Source organism: Myotis lucifugus, unplaced genomic scaffold (assembly GCF_000147115.1).
Source record: "Myotis lucifugus unplaced genomic scaffold, Myoluc2.0 scaffold_18, whole genome shotgun sequence".
Classification (NCBI taxonomy): domain Eukaryota; kingdom Metazoa; phylum Chordata; class Mammalia; order Chiroptera; family Vespertilionidae; genus Myotis; species Myotis lucifugus.
In genome coordinates, this window is record NW_005871066.1 from 7,700,962 (window position 1) to 7,727,203 (window position 26,242).

The 26,242-nt window shown below is 39.8% G+C and overlaps 1 protein-coding gene across 1 annotated transcript in view; it reads right to left on the reverse strand.

Moving 5' to 3' along the window:
* NME8 (NME/NM23 family member 8) overlaps positions 1-26,242 on the reverse strand; it is a 42,220-nt gene that overhangs the window by 8,479 nt on the left and 7,499 nt on the right. Inside the window, exons 5-12 of the mRNA XM_023751025.1 lie at positions 24,331-24,447; positions 21,274-21,340; positions 20,447-20,520; positions 18,017-18,109; positions 16,316-16,506; positions 5,944-6,110; positions 944-1,088; positions 156-263 (exon numbers count right to left, since the gene is read on the reverse strand). Coding sequence (XP_023606793.1) covers positions 156-263; positions 944-1,088; positions 5,944-6,110; positions 16,316-16,506; positions 18,017-18,109; positions 20,447-20,520; positions 21,274-21,340; positions 24,331-24,447 — 962 coding nt within the window. The remainder of the gene's footprint in view (positions 1-155; positions 264-943; positions 1,089-5,943; positions 6,111-16,315; positions 16,507-18,016; positions 18,110-20,446; positions 20,521-21,273; positions 21,341-24,330; positions 24,448-26,242) is intronic.

A 26,242-nucleotide genomic window follows, 5' to 3' on the forward strand; every position in this document is an offset into this window, starting at 1 on the left:
GGCCTCCAGCCAACAGCAGTCCACTGTGACCCAGGAAGAGCAGCTACCCTGAGAACCTTCTTTGAACCAGAACTCTGGTTCCCATATTCCATATCTAAAAGGGAATTAAAATGGCTCCTATGAAAACAGTTTGGGACCTATGATATGAATCCAACCTGTCTGTAAAATATTGTTTAGCTTCTCCGACAGTACTTGGTCCAATTAACTCTTTCCAGTGTCGTAAACAATTTTCTCTCACTAAAACAAGAGCTAGAGATGGACCACTGTGAAAAAATTAAAAACAAAGTTAATAAAAATCTGACTCAGTAGCTAATTATATATAGATAATGCAAGTACATTTGTTAAATAGACTACAAAAAGTCAAAATAACCCTTTTACCGAATCTAAAATTATTTCCATTGGTGTATTCTTAAAAACATATTTATAAAAGGATGAAAGCAGAGAAATGAAAGGGGAAAGGGGGCCTTGGTTCTAATACAATGGTTCCTATATTGTTCCTATACTCCTGCTGATTTATATACTCCTGCTGGATTTCAGCCCCAGGCATTACTTCACTTATGCTTTTAGAAACCTGACAGATTTCTAGCATCTCATGCCTCTCCTAGATCTTTAGATTACCAAAGCCCTTGAGACTCAATCAGTTTTCTCTGCTTGGACTTGATGATGTTGCACACCCTGGATTCCTGGCATTTAACTCAACTGGACTCCAGCAACTTCACCTGGGATATTTCTATTGCTCCAATAACATTCCAGGAGGACTAGACAAGACAGACAGTTGAACAGAGAATCGACATGGGAGGGAGACTGGCTCAAAAAGCAGACTCGGCGCTTGTTTACAAAATTGAGAGGCTTGGCAACTTAAGCAGAAAGAAAGGTTAAGAGGAGATTTAAATGATTCAAAAATAAATCAGACTGTGCTTTCTACACCTGAAATTTATTTTACCTGGTCATGTTTTCTATCACCTTGTCAAAATAATTTTCATTTTCATATTCCTTGCACAGTGTTCGTGCCTCTTCTTCTGATAATACCACTGGCCTTTGCATCAGTATATGAAAGCCTTCATTTTTAATAATATTCAAAACCTCCTCTAAACAAAAAGTAAAATGAAAAGTTTTAAATTGCTAGGTTATTGGTTATATACACAATATAGAATATATTATCATGAGGACATATAATGCATTTTATTCTATTATGAAATTTAAAAACTTGCCAAAATAGTTCATTAGATTTTATTTTAAGGTGAACAATATTCTTAACATATTAAATTATAATGGTATTTCCAATTTTACATGACATAAGAATCACACACACACACACACACACACACACACACACACACACACTGAAGTATCTCATTAGCAAATATTTTCTATACTATATGCTTTCTCTCTAAGACTGGCATCAAGGCAGGGCTCTCACCTCTCACTACTTCTATTGACATCAGACTGGAAAACCTAGTTAATAAAATAACACAAGAAAAGAAAATAAAAGGTATACAGATAGGGACGGAGAAAATAAAACTGTCTTTGTTCATAGATGATATGATTGTCTATGTAGAAAACCCAAAGAAACAACAACAACAACACTCCTAAAACTAATAAGAGACTATTATAGCAACATTGCAGGTTATAGTTTATGTACAAAAGTAAATGACTTTCCTATATACTAACAATGACATTGGAATTTGACATTTAAAACAATACAATTTACATTAGTACACACAAAAATGCATCCTAGCCAGTTTGACTCAGTGGATAGGGTGTTGGCCCGTGGATTGAAGGGCCGTGGGTTCAATTCTGGCGAAGGGCACGTACCTCATTTGCAAGCTCAATCCTGTGCCCCGAGCATGTGTGAGAGGCAACCAATTGATGTGTCCACAAGTTATTTTGTGGATATGGATATTGAAAAACTGATTCTAAGGTTTATATGGAAACACAAAAACCCAGAATAACCAACTCAACATTGAAAGACAAAAACAATTTTTGAGGACTGATAACTACCCACTTCAAGACTGACTATAAGACTACCATAATCAGCCCTGCCAGAGTGGCTCAGTTGGTTGAGCGTCATCCCATGAACCGAAAGGTCGCCAGTTTGATTCCTGGTCAGAGTACATGCCCGGGTTGCAGGCTCGATCCTTATCTGGGAGTGTTCAAGAGGCAACTGATTGGTGTTTCCCTCTCGCATCAATGTTTCTCTCACTCTCCCTCTCCCTTCCTCTCTTTCTAAAAAACTCAATTAAAAACTACTGTAATCAAATTAGTGAGGGATAGGCAAAAGAATACACACATAGATTAACAGAACTGAATAGAGAACCCAGAAATATACCCACATGAATATGTCAACTGAAGTGTGACAAATAAGCAAAGGTAATACAGTGGAGCAATGATAGTCTTTTCCACAAATGGTGCTGGAACAATTGGACACACACATGCAAAAAAAATTAATATAGACATAGACCATATACCTTTCATGAAAATTAAATGAAATGGGTTATAGTCCTAAATGTAAAGTTCAACCTATAAACTTTCTGCAAGATAACAGAGAAGAAAATACTGATAACCTTTTAGGGTTTAAATTGATTTTTTAATTTAAACACTAAAAGAGCAATAAAATATCTGACAAGTTGGACTATATTAAAAACAGAAACTTTCCAGTAAAACACTGTTTAAAAAACACAGAGCCCAGCCCTGACCAGTTTGGCTCAGTGGATAGAGCGTCGGCCTGCGGACTGAAGGGTCCCAGGTTCAATTCCGGTCAAGGGCATGTACCTTGGTTGCAGGCACATCCCCAGTAAGGTGTGTGCAGGAGGCAGCTGATCGATGTTTATCTCTCATTGATGTTTCTAACTCTATTCCTCTCCCTTCCTCTCTGTATAAAAAAAAAAAAATCAATAAAATATATTTAAAAAAAAACAAAAAAAACACAGAGCCCAAAACCTAGAAAATCTTTGCAAACTACAGATATTTAAAGAATGTGTATTCACAATATGCAAAGAACTCATAATTCAACAATAAGTAAACAAATAACTCCATTAAGAAATGGGGAAAAAACATCTGAAGAGACATCTCACCAAAGAAGATACAGAAATAGAAGTTAGCATATGAAAAGATGCTCAGCATCATGTCATTAGGCAATTGTGAATTAAGACAACAATGAGATACCATTACATACTTATTAGAATAGAAAAAATCTAAACAACCACCTGCACAGCAACAGAAGCTCTCACTGCTTGCTGTTCAGAATTGAAAATGGTACAGCACTTTAAAAGGCATTTGACAGTTTCTTACAAAGCTACACATAGTTTAACCATTTGATCCAGTATTCAAGCTCCTAGGTATTTACCCTACTGAGGTGAAAACTTATGTCTACACATGCAAAAAATCATATATTAATGCCTATTTCAGCTTTATTCATAACTGCCAAAAACTGAAAGCAACAAAGATGTCCTTCAATAGGTAACTGGATAAACTTTGGTACATCCATAAAATGGCATATTACTCAGCAACAAAAGGAAATGAGCTACCAGGTCACAGAAAGACATAGCGGAATCTGAAATTCATATTAAGTAAAAGAAGAGGCTACATACTATATGATTTTAACTCTTTGACTTTCTGGAAAAGGCAAAACTATAGAGACACCAAAAAGATCAGTGGTAGCCTAAGGATAGGAGGGTGGAAGGGAGGAATGACTAGGTGACTCCATTCTGTATGATACTGTACAGGGGATACATGATATGCATTTATCAAAACCCATAGAATGTGAAAAATAGAGAACTTTAATGTAAACTATGGATTTTAGCCAATAACAATGTGTCAATATTCATTAATTTTAAAAACATATCACAATAATATGTTAATAGGAGAAACTGTTAAGCATGCATATGGGAACTCTGTACTATATTAATTTTTCTATAATTTTATAGCTGTCCTAGTTTATAAAAATCTATTCATTTAACAAGTATGTAAATATTAAGAAATATTTTAAAAGGCAAACAAAACATCCAAAGAAGAAAACTATAGGACCAGATAGTTTTGCCAGTAAATTCTGGTAAATATTTAAGAAAAATGTAATATCAATTATACACTGTTTCTTCCAGAAAATAAAGAAGAGTGACAATTTATTTTATGAGGCCTGCATTATGCTGACACCAAAACCAGATAAAGATATTATAAGAAAACAACAAATAATCCTCAGGAATATAAGCATGAAAGCTCTCAACAAAATATTTAAAAATCAAATCCAGAAGTATGCAAAAAGGACAATATACAACAATCAATTGTGATTTATCTGGAGAATGCAAAGCTGCTTCAACATTCAAAAATCACAGTAATTACCTTATTATCAAACTCAAGGAAAAGTAATAATCACAGTAGTAGACACAGAAAAAATGTTTGAGAAAATGCAATATCCATTCATGATTTTTTTAAATCCCCAAACTAGGAATAAATGGAAATTTCCTTAATTTGATAAAGGATATATAGCACTAACATTATACTTAACAAGAGGCCCAATGCACAAAATTCATGCAAGAGTAGGCCTTCCTTTCCCCCGGCTGCCGGCACAAGCTTCCTTCTGGCACCCAGGACCTGAGCTTCCCTCGCAGGGGAGGCCCCCCCCACACCATTATTCGCCCCACATGCTGGTGGCCTGGGCCTCCCTTTGTGGGGCAATCATGGGGCAATGGCCGGGCCCCCAGCCAATAGCATTGCACCCACCTTGGCTGGCCTGGAGCCAATAGTGTCATAGCGTGGTCCTGGATGGTCATCAGGATGGTAGTCCAGATGGTTGTTCTGCTGTTTGGCTGTTCGGTCGATTTGCATATTACACTTTTATATATAGGATGGTAAAAAAACTGAATGCTTTCACTATAAGGTCAGGAACAAGGCAAACTTGTCTACTCTCACCTCTCCTAGTCAACATCATACAGGAAGTTCTAGCCAGTCAGTCCAATGATGCAAGCAAAAGGAAGAAAGGTATACAGATTGTCTTGATTTGCAGTGTTATTATTGTTTACATCAGTAGTTCTTGGCCAGAAATTTTATCCCCCATGAGTGCATTTGACAATGTCTGGAGACATTTTTTGTTGTCACAACAGGGCGTGGTGAGAGGGAAGATGGGGGTGCGCAGGGATGCTACATCTGATGAGTAGAAGCCAAGGGCGTTATAAACATTTTACAATGCACATGACATAGCCTCCCTCAGCCAAAAATTATCAGTTATCTAGCCCCAAATGTAAGTAGGTCTGAGGTTGAGAAATCCTGGTCTGCATAGAAATTCCCAAGGAGATGACGTCAAGGATTCTAACACTGAATTCAGCAAGTCAGAGAATGCAAGGTCAATATAAAGTATTGTATTTTCATACACTAGGTATGAAAAATAATTAATAGTGTGAATGTATGGTTTGTGTTCTTACTCTGCATTTCACTCTGCCATGTGAATATGGCAGTAGGTTAAAAATAATTAGCACTTTTTAAGTGTAGTCACTGTATTTATGTTTTCTTATTTTCATCTAATTTTTTTGTTCTTTTTTAAATTTAATTTTCTTCTTTTTCAGTTAGAGTTTGCATTCAATAATATTCTCTATATTAGAAGAAAGAGACTTGATAAAGCATCTTTTTCAAATCATACTATTAATGAGGGGTTGACCCAAGCTTTGAGTTAAGGCATTTCAGAAATGAAAACTGCCAATTTTTATTATATAATAATTCCTGCCACTTTAAAATCTTTTCTAACACATTTATAAGCTAGAAAATACTTTGTAAACTCTTTACTGAAAATTGTTTTATTATTGAAAATTAGTAAATTAATATTAACTAAATTTCTTACTTTAGGTGCTTTTTCTTCAAAGTTAAGTCCTAAAATAATATATTTTAATGTAATTATACTAGGGTTTATTCAAATCCATTTATGAAATAAACAATTTGTACCTTATTTCTTACCTTTCTTTTCTTGAAAGAGATCTGGTCGAAGAAATGCCAGTGTCTTTTCTAATTTCTTGTTTTTAAAATCAGGGAAGAAGATATCAATAAACTTATTAACATTATCTACATCCTCTTCAACATCACAAAACTGATGCATATTTTCTTTAACCAGATATTCTTCTAAACTGCTGAAATTCAAAATATAATTTAAGATTATAAACTGAAGTTTAATAGCCATGACAGAAAATTAAAACTGATAACATGTTTACAAATAATTCAGAGTTTAATAAAACAAATAAAAATTTAATTTCAAGTGGCTGTTATTGGAAGTGTATACCTCCAAAGACCCGGCATCCAGAGATCGGCTGCTAACCCAAAAACACCGGATCTGGGACAGCGCGACTATGTGGAGCCCTGCTTCTCCTCACGGAAAGCAGAGAGAGAACTACATAACCAAACACCTGGAGAAGAGAGATCATGAGGAGACCAAGAACCAGCCCACATATGAAAGTAAAACAGGCATCACCAGAAAAGGAAGTAAGCAAAATGGAGGCAATGGAGGCAAGCAACCTGTCAGAGAAAGAATTCAGAGAAATGGTCATAAGGTGGATGAAAAGAATGGAAGACAAATTCAACAATATGTGTAAGAACCAAGAGGAAATGAAGAAAAAACAAGAAGAAATGAAAAATGACATCACTGCTATAAAGAACACAATAGAAAGCATCAACAGTAGACTAGAAGAAGCAGAGGACCGCATCAGTGAGCTAGAAGACAAGGTAGGAAAAAATACCCAAGCAGAGCAGCTTCTAGAAAAAAAAATTAAAAAGCAGGAGGAGAGCCTAAGAGAACTCTGGGACAACATGAAATGAAACAATATCCACATAATAGGGGTACCAGAAGGAGAGGAAACTGAGCAAGGAATAGAAAACCTATTTGAAAAAATAATGACAGAAAACTTCCGTGATATAGGGAAGAAAAAACTCACACAAATCCAAGAAGCTCACAGAGTCCCAAACAAAATGAACCCCAAAAGACCGATGCCAAGGCACATTATAATTAAATTGGCAAACACCAATGACAAAGCAAGAATCTTAAAAGCAGCCAGAGAGAGACAGAAAGTCACCTACAAAGGAGCCCCCATCAGACTAGCGACTGATTTCTCAACAGAAACACATCAGGCAAGAAGGGAATGGAATGAAATATATAAAGTCATGCAAAGGAAGGGTCTGAATCCAAGAATACTGTACCCAGCAAGGCTATCAATCAAAATTGAGGGTGAAATCAGGTGCTTCACAGACAAAAAAGGACTTCGGGAGTTTATTACCACCAAACCAGCAATGCAAGAAATGCTAAAGGGTCTGCTGTAAAAAGAAAAAATCGGAAATGAAGAAGGAACACAGGGGTAAAGAATAAAAATGGCAACTAACAAGTATCTATCAATAATAACTTTAAATGTAAATGGATTAAATGCCCCAATCAAAAGACATAGGGTAACTGAGTGGATAAGAAAACATGACCCATATATCTGCTGTCTACAGGAAACCCACCTCAGAAAAAAAGACGCACACAGACTGATGGTGAAGGGATGGAAAAGGTTTTTCAGGCGAATAGAAATGAAAAAAAAAAAAAAAAGCCAGGGTAGCAATACTTATATCTGACAAATTAGATCTCAAATTGAAGGACATAAAAAGAGATAAAGAAGGCCATTTCATAATACTAAAGGGAGCATTGCAACAAGAAGAAATAACTCTGGTAAACATCTACGCACCCAATATAGGAGCACCCAAATACATAAGAAATCTTCTGGAGGAGATCAAGGGAGAGATTGACAGCAATAGAATCATAGTAGGGGACTTTAACACCCCATTATCACCATTGGACAAATCCTCTAAACAAAAAATCAGCAAAGAAACATCAATCCTAAATGACTCACTAGATCAGATGGAATTAATTGACCTCTTCAGAACATTTCACCCCAAAGCCACAGAATATACATTCTTCTCAAGTGCACATGGGTCATTTTCAAAGATAGGCCATATATTGGGTCACAGACAAAGTCTCTTCAAATTCAAGAAAATTGAAATCATATCAAGCATCTTCTCAGATCACAATGGCATAAAACTGGAAATCAACTACAATAAAAACAATCCCAAAAAATCAAACACATGGAGACTAAATAGCACGCTATTAAACAATGACTGGGTTACCAAAGAGATCAAAGAAGAAATAAAAAACATCATGGCAACAAACGACAATGAAAACACAACACTCCAAAACCTACGGGATACAGCGAAAGCAGTCTTGAGAGAGAAGTTCATAGCTCTACAAGCCTACTGCAAGAAACAAGAAACAATGAGAATAAATTACTTAACCCTACAACTCAAAGAGTTAGAAAGAGAGCAACAAGAAAAGCCCAGTGTAAGCAGAAGGAAGGAAATAATAAAGATCAGAGCGGAGATAAACGACATAGAGACTAAAAAAACAATACAAAAGATCAACAAAACCAAGAGCTGGTTCTTTGAAAGGATAAACAAGATTGATGAACCTCTAGCCAGGCTCACCAAGAAACAAAGAGAGAGGACCCAAATAAACAAAATCAGAAATGAAAGAGGAGAAATAACAACAGACCCCACAGAAATACAAAGGATTGTTAGAAAATACTACGAACAACTCTACTCCAACAAACTAGACAACCTGGAGGAAATGGACATATACCTAGAAAAATACAACCTTCCAAAACTTAATCAGGAAGAAGCTAAAAATCTCAATAGGCCAATAACTATGGAAGAAATTGAAGCAGTCATCAAAAAGCTCCCAGCAAACAAAGCCCAGGGCCAGCTGGCTTCACAGGGGAGTTTTACCAAACATTCAAGGAAGAACTAAAACTTATCCTCCTCAGACTATTCCAAAAAATTCAAGAGGAAGGAACACTTCCAAGCTCATTCTATGAAGCCAGCATCACCCTAAAACCAAAACCAGGTAAAGACAACACAATGAAAGAGAATTACAAGCCAATATCCCTCATGAACATAAATGCCAAAAAACTCAACAAAATCCTAGCAAATCGGATCCAGCAGTACACCATGACCAAGTTGGATTTATCCCAGGGATGCAAGGATGGTACAATATCCGCAAATCAATAAACATAATACATCACATAAACAAATTGAGAGATAAAAACCACATAGTCATATCAATTGATGCAGAAAAAGCATTTGACAAAATCCAACACCCTTTCTTGATAAAAACTCTCAGCAAGGTGGGAGTAGAAGGATCATACCTCAACATAATAAAAGCCATATATGACAAACACACAGCCAACATCATAATAAATGGGCAAAAACTAACACCATTCCCCCTAAGAACAGGAACAAGACAGGGATGCCCCCTCTCACCACTCCTGTTCAACATAGTACTGGAAGTACTAGCCGTTGCAATCAGACAAGAAGAAGAAATAAAAGGCATCCAAATTGGAAAAGAAGAAGTAAAACTGTCCTTATTTGCAGATGACATGATACTGTACATAGAGAATGCTAAAGACCCCATCAAAAAATTATTAGACTTAATAAATGAATTCGGCAATGTAGCAGGATACAAAATTAATGCCAAGAAATCTATGGCATTTCTTTACAACAATATTGAACTTACAGAAAGTGAGACTAAAAAAGCAATCCCATTTACTATCGCATTAAAAAAATTAAGATACCTAGGAATAAACTTAACTAAGGAGGTAAAAGACTTATATGCAAAAAACTACAGGATACTGAAAAAAGAGATAGAGGAAGACATAAACAGATGGAAGAACATACCGTGTTCATGGATTGGTAGAATCAACATCATCAAAATGTCCATACTACCCAAAGCAATCTATAGATTCAATGCAATCCCCATTAAATTACCAACGGCATATTTCACAGATCTAGAACGAACGCCCCAAAAATTCATCTGGAATAAATAAAAAGACCTTGAATAGCTGCAGCAATCCTGAGAAAGAAGAACAAAGTAGGTGGGATCTCAATACCAGATATCAAACTGTATTATAAAGCCACTGTACTTAAAACAGCTTGGGACTGGCACAAGAACAGACATATAGATCAATGGAATAGAATAGAGAACCCAGAAACCGACTCAAACCACTATGCCCAATTAATATTCGACAAAGAAGGCAAGAGCATACAATGGAGTCACAACAGTCTCTTCAATAAATGGTGTTGGGAAAATTGGACAGATACATGCAAAAGGATGAAACTAGACCACCAACTCACACCATACACAAAAATAAACTCAAAATGGATAAAAGACTTAAACGTAAGACAAGAAACCATAAAAATACTAGAGGAATCCATAGGCAGCGAAATAGCAAACATATGTCGAAGGAATTTCTTCTCTGATAATGCTCCTAGGGCAATGGAAACTAAAGAGAAAATAAACAAATGGGACTACATTAAAATAAAAAGCTTTTGCACAGCAAAGGAAACCATCAACAAAACAACAAGAAGACCCACTTCATGGGAGAACATATTTGCCAATGATATCACCAATAAGGGCTTAATCTCCAACATTTACAAGGAACTCATGAAACTTAATAATAGGAAGATAAACAATCCAATCAAAAAATGGGCAATGGACCTAGACACTTTTCGAAAGAGGACATACAGAGGCCCGAAAGACATATGAAAAGATGCTCAAAGTCATTGATCATCAGAGAGATGCCAATCAAAACGACAATGCGGTATCATCTCACACCTGTCAGAATGGCTATCATCAACAAATCAACAAACAAGTGCTGGAGAAGATGTGGAGAAAAAGGAACACTCGTGCACTGCTGGTGGGAATGCAGACTGGTGCAGCCACTGTGGAGAACAGTATGGAGCTTCCTCAAAAAACTAAAAATGGAACTCCCATTTGACCCAGTGATCCCACTTCTAGGAATACATCCCAGGAAACCAGAAACACCAATCAGAAAGGATATATGCACTCCTATGTTCATAGCAGCACAATTCACCATAGCTAAGATCTGGAAACAGTCTAAGTGCCCATCAACAGATGAGTGGATTAAAAAACTGTGGTACATCTACACAATGGAATACTACGCTGCAGTAAAAAAGAAGGAACTCTTGCCTTTTGCAACAGCATGGATGGAACTGGAGAGCATTATGCTAAGTGAAATAAGCCAGTCAGAGAAAGATAAATACCTCATGATTTCACTCATTTGTGGAATATAGAGAACAACATAGACTGATGAACAGGGACAGATCCAAAGATAGAGAAACAGCGATCAGACTATTAATCCCCAGAGGGAAAGTAGGGGAAGATGGGGGTAAGGGGAAGAGATCAACCAAAGGACTTGTATGCATGCATATAAGCCAAACCAATGGACATGGACAACAGGGGGATGAGAGCATGAGTGGGGAGGGGGGGATGGGGGTTTAATGTGGGGGATGAGGACACATTTGTAATACCTTAACTAATAAAGAATTTTTAAAAATTTTAATTTCACATAAAGATAAATTGCATCTCTCTACACATCAAAAATATAAGCCAGTCAGAGAAAGGTAAGTATCACATTATCTCACTCATTTGTGGAATATAATGAACAACATAAACTGATGAACAAAAATAGATCCAGAGACAGGGAATCATCAAACAGACAGTCAAATCTCAGCAGGAAGGCAGGAGAGGGTGGGCGGGGAAGAGATCAACCAAAGAACTTGTATGCTTATAAGCATAACCAATGGACACAGACAATGGGGGTGGGGGTAAGCTGAGAGACAACAATGGGGAGAAAGGAGACAATACTTTCAACAATAAAGAATTAAAAATAAATATAATTAATTAATGAAATAAGTAGAAGCAAAAATAAATACATAAGTAAGTAAATAAATAAATAAATAATGTATTTAATTCAACTTTTTATTGACCCAATCCAAAGATCAATTAAATGAAACTATGCATGTTTGTCTTCATGAGAGGGTAAAAAGCCCAAAGAAATGTTTATAAACTTTTTTCTTTCCTCTGTGTAAAGATTTTTAGATAGTTTCTGTTTTTTCTTTTAATTTTGTCTTTGAATCAAAGGTTTTTTAGGAGCATTCTTTATATTTTCAAATAGATAAGATGTTTTGATCCTCTTTTTATTGTTTATTTCCAATTTTATTGGATTAAAATCAGCATATGTGTGTGGTGAAATCTTAATTTAAAAAACAATTTTTGCCCTAGCCGGTTTGGCTCAGTGGATAGAGTGTAGGCCTGCGGATTGAAGGGTCCTGGGTTCAATGATTCTCTCTCATCATTGATGTTTCTATCTCTCTCTCCCTCTCCTTTCCTCTCTGAAATCAATAAAAATATATTTTTTAATATATTTTATTGATTTTTTACAGAGAGGAAGGGAGAGAGAAAGAGAGTTAGAAACATCGACGAGAGAGAAACATCAATCAGCTGCCTCCTGCACATCTCCCACTGGGGATGTGCCCGCAATCCAGGTACATGCCCTTGACCGGAATCGAACCTGGGACCCTTCAGCCCGCAGGCCGACGCTCTATCCACTGAGCCAAACCGGTTTCGGCAAAAATATATTTATTTTTTAAAAAACTGTTACCTGGCCAGCGTGGTTCAGTGGTTGAGTGTCTACCTATGAACCAGGAAATCATGGTTCAGTTCCAGTCAAGGGCACATGTCCAGGGTTGTTGGTTCAATCCCCAATGTGGGGCATGCAGGAGTCAGCCAATCAATGATTCTCTCTCATCATTGATGTTTCTACCTCTCTTTCCCTCTCCCTTCCTCTCTCTGAAGTCAATTATAAATACATACATATATACATACATACATACATAAATTTTTAAAATTGTTGACAGCTGTCGGGAGGGAGGGGATTTGAGAGCTGAATGAAAGTGAAGAGATTAAGCAAAAAACATAGACACAGACAACAGTGTGATAGCCAGAGAAAAAGGGGAGTGAGGATAGGTGGAGGTGGGAAAGCGGGATAAATGGGATAAAGAAACTTGGCTTTGGGCAGTAGGTGCACGATGCAGTATGCAGATGTTTTATTGAGTTGGACATTTAAAACCTTTATGGTGTTGTGAACCAATGTCACTCCAATAAATTCCACTTTTCAAAAATGAAAAAAATTTTTTATGTGTATGTAGCACTTGAAAGTCAAGTACTAGTAGCAGTAGTCACAGTAGTCGCAGTAGTAGCAGCAGCAGTAATAGTAGGAGGAGGAGTCATATTTTATTTAAAGATTTTTCTGTCCCAGAAGCATCGATCAGACCGTCAAACCTCAGAGGGAAGGTAGGGGAGGGTGGGGGTGAGGGAGAGAGATCAACCAAAGGACTTATATGCATGAATATAAGCCTAATCAATGGACACAGACAACAGGGGGGTGAGGGCATGAGTGGGGGGAATGGGGGGTAATGTGGGGATAAGGACACATATGTGATAACTTAATCAATAAAGAAATTTAAAAATAAATAAATAAAGATTTTTCTGTCCCTAGAAGTTCGTTTCCTCATAATCATTACGATGGGGCCTTGACTTACGAGTGTCCCGACTAACGAGTTTTTCGAGATAAGAGCCGTCTCTCGGCCGTTTTTTTTCTTTGAGTTATGAGCTAAAATTCGGGTTACGAGCCAGCTTCAGATACCCCACCGCTAGATGGCGCAGCGAACGTCACAGTGAACGCCACAACATTAGCCCAGCATCACATGTCTCATTCATCACGGAACGAATTAAACTCGTAAGTCAAGGCCCCACTGTACTCTGAACTCTATACTTGATAAATTGCTTCCCTCTATTGCATTTAGCTCTCTTGTTCCCTCCTTTGGGCCTGATCCTTTGTCTTCCCGTTTGGGCTGCCTCTTTGTGTTTGTTTCTATGTATTAGGTAGATCTGCTATGACTCCCAGGATTGGTAGGGTGGCCTTAAGTAGTAGATGACCTGTGGAACCCAGTAGCACAGACTCCCTGATCACCTGAGCTGGGTGCTCTAAGAGTGTCCTTTGTGCACGTCATGTGGCCCTCCTATTGTCATTGAGGCTTGTTTGCTATTGGCATGTTCATGTGTGGGATCGACCCTCAGGCTGGCTGACAGTTAGGCTCAACCTCCAACAGAGCATGCAAACTGCTATGCAGGTGCTGATCACATGAGGTGGTATTCGCCTCAGCAGTGATTGGTGGCTGCTGAGATCTCCCTGTGGATATGCTGCTTGTGAAGCTTATTGGATCCTGATTTGTTATTGTCTGGAGCAGGCCTCTGGGTGTATTGGTTCTGGGCCTCTTTTGAGGGTCTCTGGTACAGGCCAATGTCAGACAATATCTGTGCCTGGACCTGGGCAACCTGTTTGAAGCTATCAGTGATCCATAGCATGTGGCTCCCTCTGCTGGGCATGGGTGCAAGTGGAAAGGACCAAGCTGCACACCAAGACCTGCTTTTACTAGCACCAGGCCCAGGGGCAGGTCAGCAAAAGTCTCAAAGCATCCAGAGACATGCCCCTGCCAGCAGGCTATCTCTTAGGGCCAGTCACTTAAAGAACTTCTGGCTATATTCCTCAGCAGGGCTTAAGCTCCACATGGTAGGGCCAAAAGGATTCCAATGAGTGGGGCTATTGCTCCCCCCTAAGCTTACACTGCATCGTGGGGAATGCTCAACTTAAGGAAGATGGCTTCTGCAGTATGGGGGGAATAACTCAGCACAGGGATCCTGGCGGCTGACCTCTCAGCTCTCTTCTCAGAGCTACCAATCTTAGACTCTCTTCATACAGCTCTAGTCCATTCTGTCCTTGCTCCACTAGAGCCCAGGGTGAGTGGCTGCAAATGAAATTTTGTGTGTTGGCCCTTAAGGAGGGTGCCTGTATTTCTAGCTATCTCTCCCTGGCAGACAGAAACGCCCTGTTTTTCACAGTCAGATGTTATGTGGGCACTTTTCCTGATTCTGATGCTCTGGGCTCAGGAGTCCAGTTTGAGGTTTAGATCCTAGACTTCTCAGGTGGAACTCCCTAGGGCTGAGATATCCCTCTAGAACTTCAGCTGCCACCTGTGGGAGCCCCACCAGCCCTCTCATGCCTCCATACTTCCTACAAGTAAGAATGTGGCCTGCTCTGCATGTCCTTGGTTATAAAGCTTCTCTCCATCTGGTCCTCAGTTGGTTATTCAGGATCATTTTTCTATTCTGTTTTATAAATATATTTTTATTGATTTCAGAGAGGAAGGGAAGGGAGATAGAAACATCAATGATGAGAGAGAATCATTGATCGGCTGCCTCCTGCAGGCCCCCCACTTGGGATCAAGCTTGCAACCGCAACCCGGGCATGTGCCCTCAACCGGAATCGAACCTGGGACCTTTCAGTCCGCAGGCCGACGCTCTATCCACTGAGCCAAACCAGCTAGGGCATTTTCCTATTCTTTAGTTGTAATTCCAGGTTGGTCCTGGGAGGAGGTGAGTGTAGATTCCACATAACCTGCCACCATCTTTTAACAATTGACTATCATTTTCCCTTAAAAAATCTGAAAGTAAGTGGCACTGTTTCTAAAGCCCTTTGTCAGCAGTTGATTTATCTTAATGAGTGCCTCTATCCCACTTAAAACTTGGAGTGAATGATAGTAGTGTCTCCACGCTACCTATAAAGCTATGACATTGCTAGGAATCAGCAGATGTTGGTACTTAAGAAAAGCCAATACAATTCATTAATAACACAACAAGGAAAATTATGGAGATTCCAAGCCAGAAAACGCAATGGAGGTGGTCTATCCAGCATGGGGAGACACATCATGAAGCCTCAAGACTTAGCTAATCTCAGTTTGTTCCTGTTCACCTACCTTTCCCTCAAACAAACTCAGACAACCTTTGCATTAAATTCTGGATTTTCTGAGTCTTCAGAGGAATAAAAGACACAAATAGTAGTTCATAAAAACCAACAATCTATACGTTAACATTTGATTTCAAATATTTAAAAACCCATTAACAAAAATAAAAATTCCTTCATTCTCAGCAATGTATAACCACTAATTGCCTTAAGCAAACGGGCAGAGTACGTTTGATGTCTTTAGGACATAAGGAAGGTGGAAGTAGGTGGGGAAATGGGAGAGGAGACAGGGTTGGGGGGGATTATACATGGTCCAAGTCTCCCCCTGGAGACTCAGCCAATGAGGCCAGACTGCTATGCCCAGTTGTAGAAAGACAAGGGAAAACTGTTCCCCTTGCCAATCCCTTTGATATAAACTTTCAGGGCAATCCCCGTTTTGCTAAATAGACAGTACTTTAGAAATGACTGAGAGAAATGCTTGTAGCTTTCACATGAATACTATTATGCTTGTCTTTAGATTTTGAGATATTCGGACATCACTTTTCATTACCTACTAAGACATTGCAAATCATAAATTCTTGGTCTTGAGCTACCTGTCCCACTTTTTCTTCACCAGGGAAGATGGGTCCATCTCAGGTTGACCCTCAGATGGTTCTTGAGGTTCGGTCTCAGATTTAGATACAATTTCCTCTTCCAAGAGAGGTAGTTGTTCACTGCTTCGAGATACAACTAGAACACAGCTTAGGCTATGTGTCATTAATGAGACAAACTCTTCAAAGTCAGGCTACAAAATAAAATGATAAACGGGTCAGGTTCCTGAAATGGATAGGCTAACATGGCAGCTACCACCTAAGTCAAGTAGCATCTTCCCCTTCATGATCACTGGGCAAGGAAATGGTATCCTTATAAAGCCCCTGTTAACAGACACATCTTTCAAGGATTAAAGCTCACAGCCAGCAGGGATTGATCTTAAAGACAGTATAATACAGTGGTTCTCAACCTTCTGCCCTTTAGATACAGTTCCTCATGTTGTGACCCAACCATAAAATTATTTTTGTTGCTACTTCATAACTGTAATGTTGCTACTGTTATGAATCGTAATGTAAATATCTGACATGCAGGATAGTCGTAGGCGACCCCTGTGAAAGGGTCATTCGACCGCCAAAGGGGTCGCGACCCATGGGTTGAGAACCGCTGGTCTAATAGCTGCCCTGGCCCGTTTGGCTCAGTGGATGGAGCATCGGCCTGCGGACTCAAGGGTCCCACGTTTGATTCAGTCGGGGGCTTGTGCCTTGGTTGCGGGCACATTCCCAGTGGCAGGGGAGGGGGAGGCGGTGCGGGAGGTGGCTGATTGATGTTTCTCTCTCATCGGTGCTTCTGGCTCTCTATCCCTGTCCCTTCCTCTCTGTAAAAAATCAATAAAAAATAAAATTAAAAAAAGATAGTCTAATAGCTATTCTCAAACTCTAGGAATTTTCCAAATCATCTGAGGGGCTTGCTATGTGAATACAGGTTTCTGGAGCCCAATCCCAGAGTTTATGATTCAGTAGATTTAGGGTGGGGCTCAGGAATTGGATTTTCTCAAACGCTCCCAGGTAAATGCTGATGTTGCCAGTCTAATCCTTTCTGGGGCTAATAGAGATGCTTTGAGTGGTGCAGCTAGTTTACAAAGTGCTGTGCAGTAGAACTTTCTCCGTGATGACAAACATGTTCTGTGCTCTCCAACATATGTGGCTAGTGCAACTAAGACTGAATTTTTATTTAATTTGTACTTAACTTATTTAATGTATCTAATGGCTACCATATTGGACAGTCGATTTGTAGAAGCTACGTCTCCTCACCCCCAAACCAGTGCACTTTCCAGTACATAGCACTGCCTGTATCATATACCGCCAAGCAAGAGAGAATTAAAAAATAGCTTGAGAGAGAGGCTTTTGGGTACAGAAAGAATTAAAGCTTTCCTGTAAAGTGTATGACAAGTAGCCTTCCAGCTGGAACAAAAATCTATAGGAAATTCCTGGATATTTACTTCCAGGCTCATGCAGGGAGTGTTAGAGGACATAATATAATGAGGTCTTCATTCCAAAAGAACACAATTAGATCACCCACTTCTGGTCGACTGATGGAGATTTCTCCAGAGTCACCATCTTTGGTATTACCACGGTATGGACACAAACAGGGAGAGCAGGAGCTTATTGGGTTGGTCACACTTATGCATTTGCTTTTCTATAATGAGGATCTGAAACGGATAAGAATGTAGAAAACACAGTGGGGTTTTTGTTAAACTTTCTTACCTGCTCTGCCATTTGACTATAGAATTCCCTCACTTGGTTTTCAGTGAGCACTCTATTATCTTCTGCTTCTATGACAAATCCTGCGTTGACAATCTTCAATGAGAGAGCAAGGTCAGATCCAGAGGTTGTAGGACCACGTGCAAAACAAGTCAAGGACATTTGTGTCCTAGGCTTCATATACCACCCCAATTTTAATGTATTTCATGTAAAGACCTCAGCACAATCAATAGGGCACTAGATTTGAAGAGGCTCAAAAATAAATATCACAGAAGGCCCTTGTCAAGCCCTTAGTATTTAAGTTTTCAAGACTTAATCCAGAGACACCGCAATATTTATATTATTTATGTGAATTGCCTCAAAATGAGAAAAAACTAACAGAATCGCTCGTAAAGACATAAATTTCTTAACCATCCATTTTTGAAATCACTAACTTTTTTAAGGCTTTACTTTGTTACGGTTATAGCTCATGATCTATTATATTTTAATTTTCTAACAACAAAAATAAGCAAATTATGGGGAAGGGCAGAATTTAAGATTTAACCATGTGTAACTTGTCTTAAAGAAAATTTAATTTAATGACAAATTCCGTTTGCCTGTCACACTCAAGTATAATAAAATGTAACAAAGTGAAGTTTTTAGGCTAATATAACAAGTCCAATGAGGAACTAAACAGCGAAATATAATAAATAATACACAGTCCGAAGTGTAACCTGGAGTCAAAGCAACTTAGTAATTACATGAAACTATATCAATAATTTAACCTCAATTTGATTGGGTGTACCCAGCACCAATTCTTTCTGCTTCTATTATTAAAGCGAGCTCTGACCTGGTTCCATGGGCTGGATTGATATTGCAGAGCTATATTTACATCTTAGTGACTCCTCTCCTGACGTTCCAATTTGAAAAATTTCTAAATACTCAAATCATGTCTGTTAAGTTACTAAGTGTCTGACAAAAGAAAAGAAAATTCAAGCAACTTTTAACCTTGATAACTTCTCCTTTGTTATAGCTGAAAAATGCAGTGTGTTCATTTTCTTTTTATTAAAACATTTTTTAAACTTTTTCTGCCCTGTGGGTTATGTAGCTTTTTACTGCATTCCAGAGAAGTGAGGTATGTAGTAGCTATTGATAATTTACATTTCTGAAATGTTGTTTAGTATGTCAAAACAAAACATTTCAGATGAAATGGTGATTAATAGCACTGCCTTAACTAAAACAACTATATAATTTGAAAATCTTCACTATTGTAGCTATTAAAACATACTAGAATAAGCAACTGTAAACCATTGGTAAGGATATTATTTTTGAAAACTTTATAAAATATAAGCAATATATGGGGCACTGAGGTACAGTCTGTGTCCCCCTTCCCACATACACACCAGAATCTGGAAAAAAGGGGGCTAGGGTTTATACTTAGAGAGAAGTATCAATTAAATCAACTCATAATTGGGAGAGAGAATATATGTACCATGACCCGTGGATCATTAGTCAATGATAATGCTACTATAGCTAAAGAAAGAATACACAGTGGGAAGTTCATCAAGAGATAGCCAACCCCTTCTGACATAGCTCTCTATGTGATCTCTACCGCACATGCAATATTCTTTCAAATTTCAATATAATTTTGTTGTTTCAACACAAAGTCTTTATTCAGGGGTCAGCAAACTATAGCTTTCAGTCGAAATCTAGCCCACTGCCTATTTTTTTAAATAAAGTTTATTGGAACATAGTCACACCCGTTTGTGTACATACTGTCTGCTGGTGTTTTCTCCATATGATCGCAGAGTTGTGACAGACCATGTACCCACAAACTTGAAAATAGTTACCAAATGACCCTTTGGAGAAAATGTCTGTTGACCTTTGGATTAGAATGCAATTTTCCTCTAAAATTTTTTTTCTCTAAAGCAAAATATTAAATACATCCTTAAGCTATCATGTATCTAAAAAGGACCATACATTTATGACAACACATAGGGAATAAAGCAAGCTAATGTGAGCTTATAACAAGTTTTCACTCAACATGAAAAACATTTGCTGCAATCTAATAGAACGGAGTTATTTAAATAAGGATGCCTGAGGACTGACAAGTCAAGTGCTTCTGCTCCTGATGTAGATGACCCAGAGGCATTCCCAGCTCTGGCTTAACTGGATGCCATAAGATAACCCTGGTTCCTTTGTGGACCCTACTTCTCTGAGGTTTTGCATGCTTAAGGATCCCAACCGTCTAAGAAATTTTAAAAAAAAATAAAAAAAAATAAGGATGCCTGAGTGGTTCTGGCCTTTTAAAGACAAAACATTCAAAGCCATCAGAGGCACCAGAAGTTCATTATGTTCTATTTCACTCTAAATGATAAGCTTATCTCTAAATTGATAATTAAGGGGTTGTTATTTTTCAGTTAATTTAAACTATTATTGTGAAATAATACTTACATTTTCTTTAATTTCCATAGTTTTTCCAGTATTCCTAGCCTCGGGTTTGATAATAGCAATACTGTATATTCGGTCTGGGAAAAAATAAATAGAAAAATTTCGTTGTCTTGGCACTAAGTCTAGATAATGAAGGTTTTAGTAATTAAAAATGTAAACTACTGATGTCCAGTGAATTTTTGTCCATTGACAGCTTTGTTCTTATTGTGGCATTTCAACTACCAAAGAGGTTCTATTTGGAATCAAAGTGCACATCCTACATTTGCATACAAGAGAAACATTCCCAAGAGTTTGTGGTACAAATAATAATAATAGTAGTAGTTGTAAATAAATAAATAAATAAACACAAAAAACAGACTAGGTAGGCACTGGTCCTGAAAGGCTCCAGACATAGAGAGCAAAGACAAGGGGAAGGGAAGCAAAAGAAATTTCTTTAAAAAAATATTTTTTCGTATTGATTTCAGAGAGGCAGGGAGAGGGAGAGAGAAACAGAAACATCAATGATGACAGAGAATCACTGATTGGCTGCCTCGCCCCACACAGGATGGAGCCGGCAACCCCGGGCATGTGCCTTAACCACATGCCCTGACTGGAAATCGAACCATGACCTCCTGATTCATAGGTCGATGCTCAACCACTGAGCCACACCTGCTGGGAAAAAGAGGTTTCCTTTCAATAACTGGGTCTAGTATTGCACAAATCATAATTTATCCTACCAGTTCCTTATCAATTCATACTGATGCTATTACCAGCTCTTTGCTACTTTAGGTGATGCTGTAATGAGCATCCATCTACTACAAATCCCTTGCCATTACTTTAAATTTTCTTACCAAAAGTATCTTTGGATGCTGACCTGCCAACTTCTGCATTTGAGCCTACAAGTCCAATTTCATGATACTATGGAAGAAAAATGCAAGTAAAACAATTACATTTTAATGTGGTAGTGAGTTTTTAGAAGTTTTATTTCTGATAAACATTTATAATCCAAGGGATAAAAGGTAAAGTGGAAATGTGCCTGCACTTATCTAACACTACTTTCCCCAAACATTCCACTAAAACAGGATAAAGACTATGTCAAATAGGTAGGGTAGGGGAACTATCATAAATAATGCATATATGCTGTATGGAAATGGTTAAAAAAAAACTTTAAAACTTAAGGAGAGTACAAGGAACAAAATAAGAAAGAAGCATAGATTAACAAGAAAATAATAAATATATAATTATCATATTAAAAGATCAAAAGAGTATTTGATAAGTTTCAAGATCCATTCCTGACTATTACTATTAGTAAATTAGAAACAGAAAGATAACACCTTAACTTAAAAAAAAAGTCTTACTCAAAACAATAGTTCATTGCTTACTATAGAGTAAAATACTAGAATGGGTGGGGGCAGTGGTGGGGTCTTCATTACTTAAGAAGTCCTGAAAGTGCTTCTGTGATTCTGTATATACCTATATAATAAAAGCCTAAGCGATCTTTACAGTGGAACGACCAGAACGACCAGTTGCTATGATGCACACTGATCACCAGGGGGCAGACGCTCAATGCCAGAGCTGCCCCCCTGGTGGTCAGTGCGCTCCCACAGAAGCCAGGCTCATGACTGGCAAGCGCAGTGGCAGTGGCGGGAGCCTCTCCCCGCTCCACTGCAGCGAGGTGTCTCAGACTGCGAGAGCCCCGAACTGAAAAGAATGATAAAGAACAAACTGAGGTCTTGGGGTGTGTAGTGCCTGCTGAGATCTCCCTTTGGGTCTTGTGCTGATGATGTATGAGGCTGGCTATTTTGTGTGCCATTCACAGGCCTCCCAGTGGGTACTTGGGTGCTAGCCAATGTCAGAAGCTGTCTATAATCGGCTCTCGGCAACCTGATCAAAGCTTCTAATGATCCACAGTTTGTATCTGCCTCTGCTGAGTTGGGCTGGACATGGGAGGGGCCAAGCTGTGCTCCAAGACCCACATGTTAGCAGCATGGGGCCCAGGAGCAGGTCCCTTGGGACCTGCCGCCACCCATGTCCTGGAATATTTCCCTGACCTCAGGAGGGTGGAGCCCCTCGAAGGCAGGCCACTGGGGTCTGCTGGGAGCTGGGAGTGCCACTCAGATTCCTGGGAAAGGGAGGGAAATGGTTCCACCCTGAAGCCAGTCACCAATGCTCCGAGTCTGACAACCCATAGACCCGCTACTGCCTCCTCAGTGGGGGTTGAGATGCAGGGTGTGGCGAGCGAGCGGGGATTCCAGAAACGGGAGGAGCTTCCCCAGGCTGCTGCTGATGGGAGGGGCTGTGCCTGAGGGGTTGGAGGGGGATGGATGCTGTGGTATCAATGGGGAGGACCAAGCACTGGGATCCTGGAAGCTTCTCTCCCATGTCTTTCCCCAGTGCCTCCCACCCCAGACTGTCCTCAGGTGACTCCAGTTGCACTGCCCTCCCTCTGCTGAAGTGCAGGGTGAGTGGCTGTGAACAAAAATCCTGTGCTCTGACCCTTTAAAAAATAAGCGGATTTGTCCCCGGCAGGATCCATCTCTTAGAAGCCCCAAGCCTTTCAACGCTGGATGCTATATGGGTGGCTATTCCCAGCTCTGGTACTCTGGGATGGGAAGCTCAGATGGGGGTCCAGGCCTCACTCCTCTCAAGGGGGAAACAGACCCACCCCGGCCCGGATATCCCTCCGCACCCTTGGCCTGCTGCCCCTGGGAGCCCGGCCATCCTTTCTCATGCCCCCTGCTCTTCCTACCAGTCCTGAGGTAGTTTCTGTTTTTCCTTGTTTAAAAAATCTCTTCTTTAACTAGTCTTCAGTTGGCAATTCAGAATGAACGTTCCCTAATTGCATTTTACTTCTAATTTGGTTCCAGCAGAAGATGCAAGCAAGATCATCCTACTCCACCGCCACCTTCTCCATTGACTAATTCCAAATCTATATATATAAAACCCTGATATGCAAATAGACCAAACAGCAGAACAACCAAACAACAAAACAACTGAACAACCGAACAACCAGCTCTTATAACGTGCACTGACCACCAGAGGGCACGCGTGGAACACGGCGGTTGTCAGCTGCATCGGGATGGTGGAGGAGGTGAGCAGGGGCACCAGACCAAGGTGGGGCACCAGTCACTGTCATCGGGGCAAGCCTCTGGTGGTTACTGAAAATTCTTTGCTCCCATGCGCCGCGGTCCTACCCAGCACTCGCACCCGCAGCCGGCGTCGGAGCTGATGCTCGCACCTGCTGCTGGCCCCCAGTGCCAGTCCCAATTGCTTGGCGCAATCAACAGGTGCAAGCGGCGGCTGCCAGCCCCGATCACACCTGAGGACTTCTCCACCTCCCCCTGCTCCTGAGGGGAAATTGGGGCAGCAGCCGCCACTCACACCCACTGATGGCGCCAGCCACACTCGCACCCATTGCTGGCACCAGCCCCTATCGCTCCACGCCATCAGCAGGGGCGAGTGGGGCCGGTGCCATCAGTGCGTGGGAGCAGCGGCGGCAGAAGCGGGGCTGCCAGCAAACAGGGTACCGGGGCCTGCGGCGGGAGGGTCTGGGTGGGGGCCTGGAGAATGGGCTGAGACCCACCCCTGTGCCCACAGTTCCTTTCAAGGTGCACGAATTTGTGCACTGGGCCCCCAGTGTTTAATAACAGACAACACTGCAATAAGCATTCTTTTCTATATTTGTCTCATTATCTTAGGAAAATTTATTGGGAGTATAATTGCTCAAAGGATACCTGTGTGTGTTTTTTTAGGGCCTTTGATTCATACTGCCAAGATACTTCCCAGAAACTTTGCAACATTTAGATACCTAGATAGTTATAAAATTAGGGAAAGTGCTTTAGGAAAACAGCAAAAAAGATGTCATAGCTATTTTATAAAATAAAATAGCCAGGAGTACAAAGTATTACCTGAGGGCGAACGATTTCACCTGCTGCAATTTTCTTCTCATCATTCACCAAGTTAATGATTGTTTTATTAACAAGTGGTGCGTTTGCACCCTCAATCTTTGAAACAATTTTGCCATTCTATAAAGGAAAACAAAACATGAAGGAAACATTCATTTTCAAGGTAAGTCAATAATTAACACTTCAACTAAACTAAGTAACCCCACCCTGACTCATACTTCCATCATCCCTTTCTTAGCAATTGCATTAGCCATTTAAAAATAAGGTCTCAGTGCCTGGCCAGTTTGGCACAGTGGTTGAGTTTCAACCCATGCACCAATAGGTCACTGATTCAGTTCCTCTTGGTTTTAGCCTAACAGCACTGGGAAGCCTTCAGAATATTTAAACAGAGGCAGTGACCATGATTAAAACTATTGTTTGTTAAGATCATTTCACCTACATGTAGAGAAAGGATTCGAGGGGGAGCAGGAGAAGATACACAAATTCAAAGCTACTCTAGAGGTGATGATGACAGAGATGGCTGCTCAATCTCTGGCGGTGATAATGGGGAAAAACAAAACAGATAGTGTGAGGAAAACTTGGCTGGTAAAATTGATAGGTCCAAGGTCAGGTGTGGATTGGGTATGACGTAAAAGAGAAGTCGCTAAGACAACTTTCTGTTCTGGCTTGAGAAACTGGACCAATTAAGATGTTATTTACCCAAAGAGGCAACACTAGAAGACCATGTTTTCTGGAGAGAGGGAGGATTGGATCAGTTCATTGTGCGATGCCCTTGAGACAACCAAGAGGAAATGTCAAGGCACCAGTTAGACACTCAAGTCTGGAGCTCAAGCATAGGGTTGAGCTGAAGATGTAAACTTGAGTTGTTGATATATCAGAGGTGACAACTGAGACTGTGTGTGGAGATTTTCTGAGTAAAGTATATGGCATGATAAAGTCAATATTTAACAGCTAAGTAATGAAGGATAAGTCTGCAAAGGAGATTGGCGGGCGGGGGGCGGGGGGTAGGGGGGGGGAGGAGCATCTGAAAAGGCAAAAGAACCAAGCCACAAAAAAAACAAAACAAAAGAAGCAAATGTTTCCAAAGGAAGACTGGTTGGTCACTGTATTCAATACAGTTGAGAGGTACAATATGATGAAGACCTAAAAGTAGTCATTATATGTAGCAATAGGCTGGCAATTGGATACATTAGCAACAGTAAATTTGGTGGAATAATCAGACAGAAGTTAGATTGAATGGGTGTGACATTAATGGGATGAGAAGAAATGGAGTAAAAATAGACATAAAAACTCTTCTGAGAAATGTAGCTGTGAACTAAAGGAGAGAGATGGGTGGGAACTGGGGAGGGACATGGTATCAAAAAGGAGTATTCTATTTTAATTGGAAAGACTTACACATAGTCAAAGGCCAATGAGAAGGATCTAGCTGAGAAAGGCTTAAATGAAACCCGACATTCTAATTACCATTTCCCATTAAAAGGAACTTTCCAACAATTCGGTGAGCTTTCTTGAAACAGCCCTTCCTGATGAAACTTGCTGGAGAGAATATGTTGTCAGCTAAGAATGCAGGCCAATGCGATGGGCCATTGTGGGAATATTTGAATAAACTAACAATGGGCTTGATGATAGTTTTGTGGTTACAGATTGAGACTCCTAATTGCTTACGAATATGAAGCATAAGTGATAACAAAGTCGGAGGCATAAACGCAGGCGTGATTGAATGAGGTGCACTGCAAGAAAAGTTCATTGAAAGTTAGGTGGTCAAGAATTGAGAGTTCAGTCCTGGCCAGAGGGGAGCAGTTGGTTGGGGTGTTGACCCATATGTACCCATACCTCAAAAGGTGCAGTTTCGATTCTTGGTCAGGGCACATACCTAGATTGCAGGTTTAATTCTCGGTCAGAGAGCATATGGAAG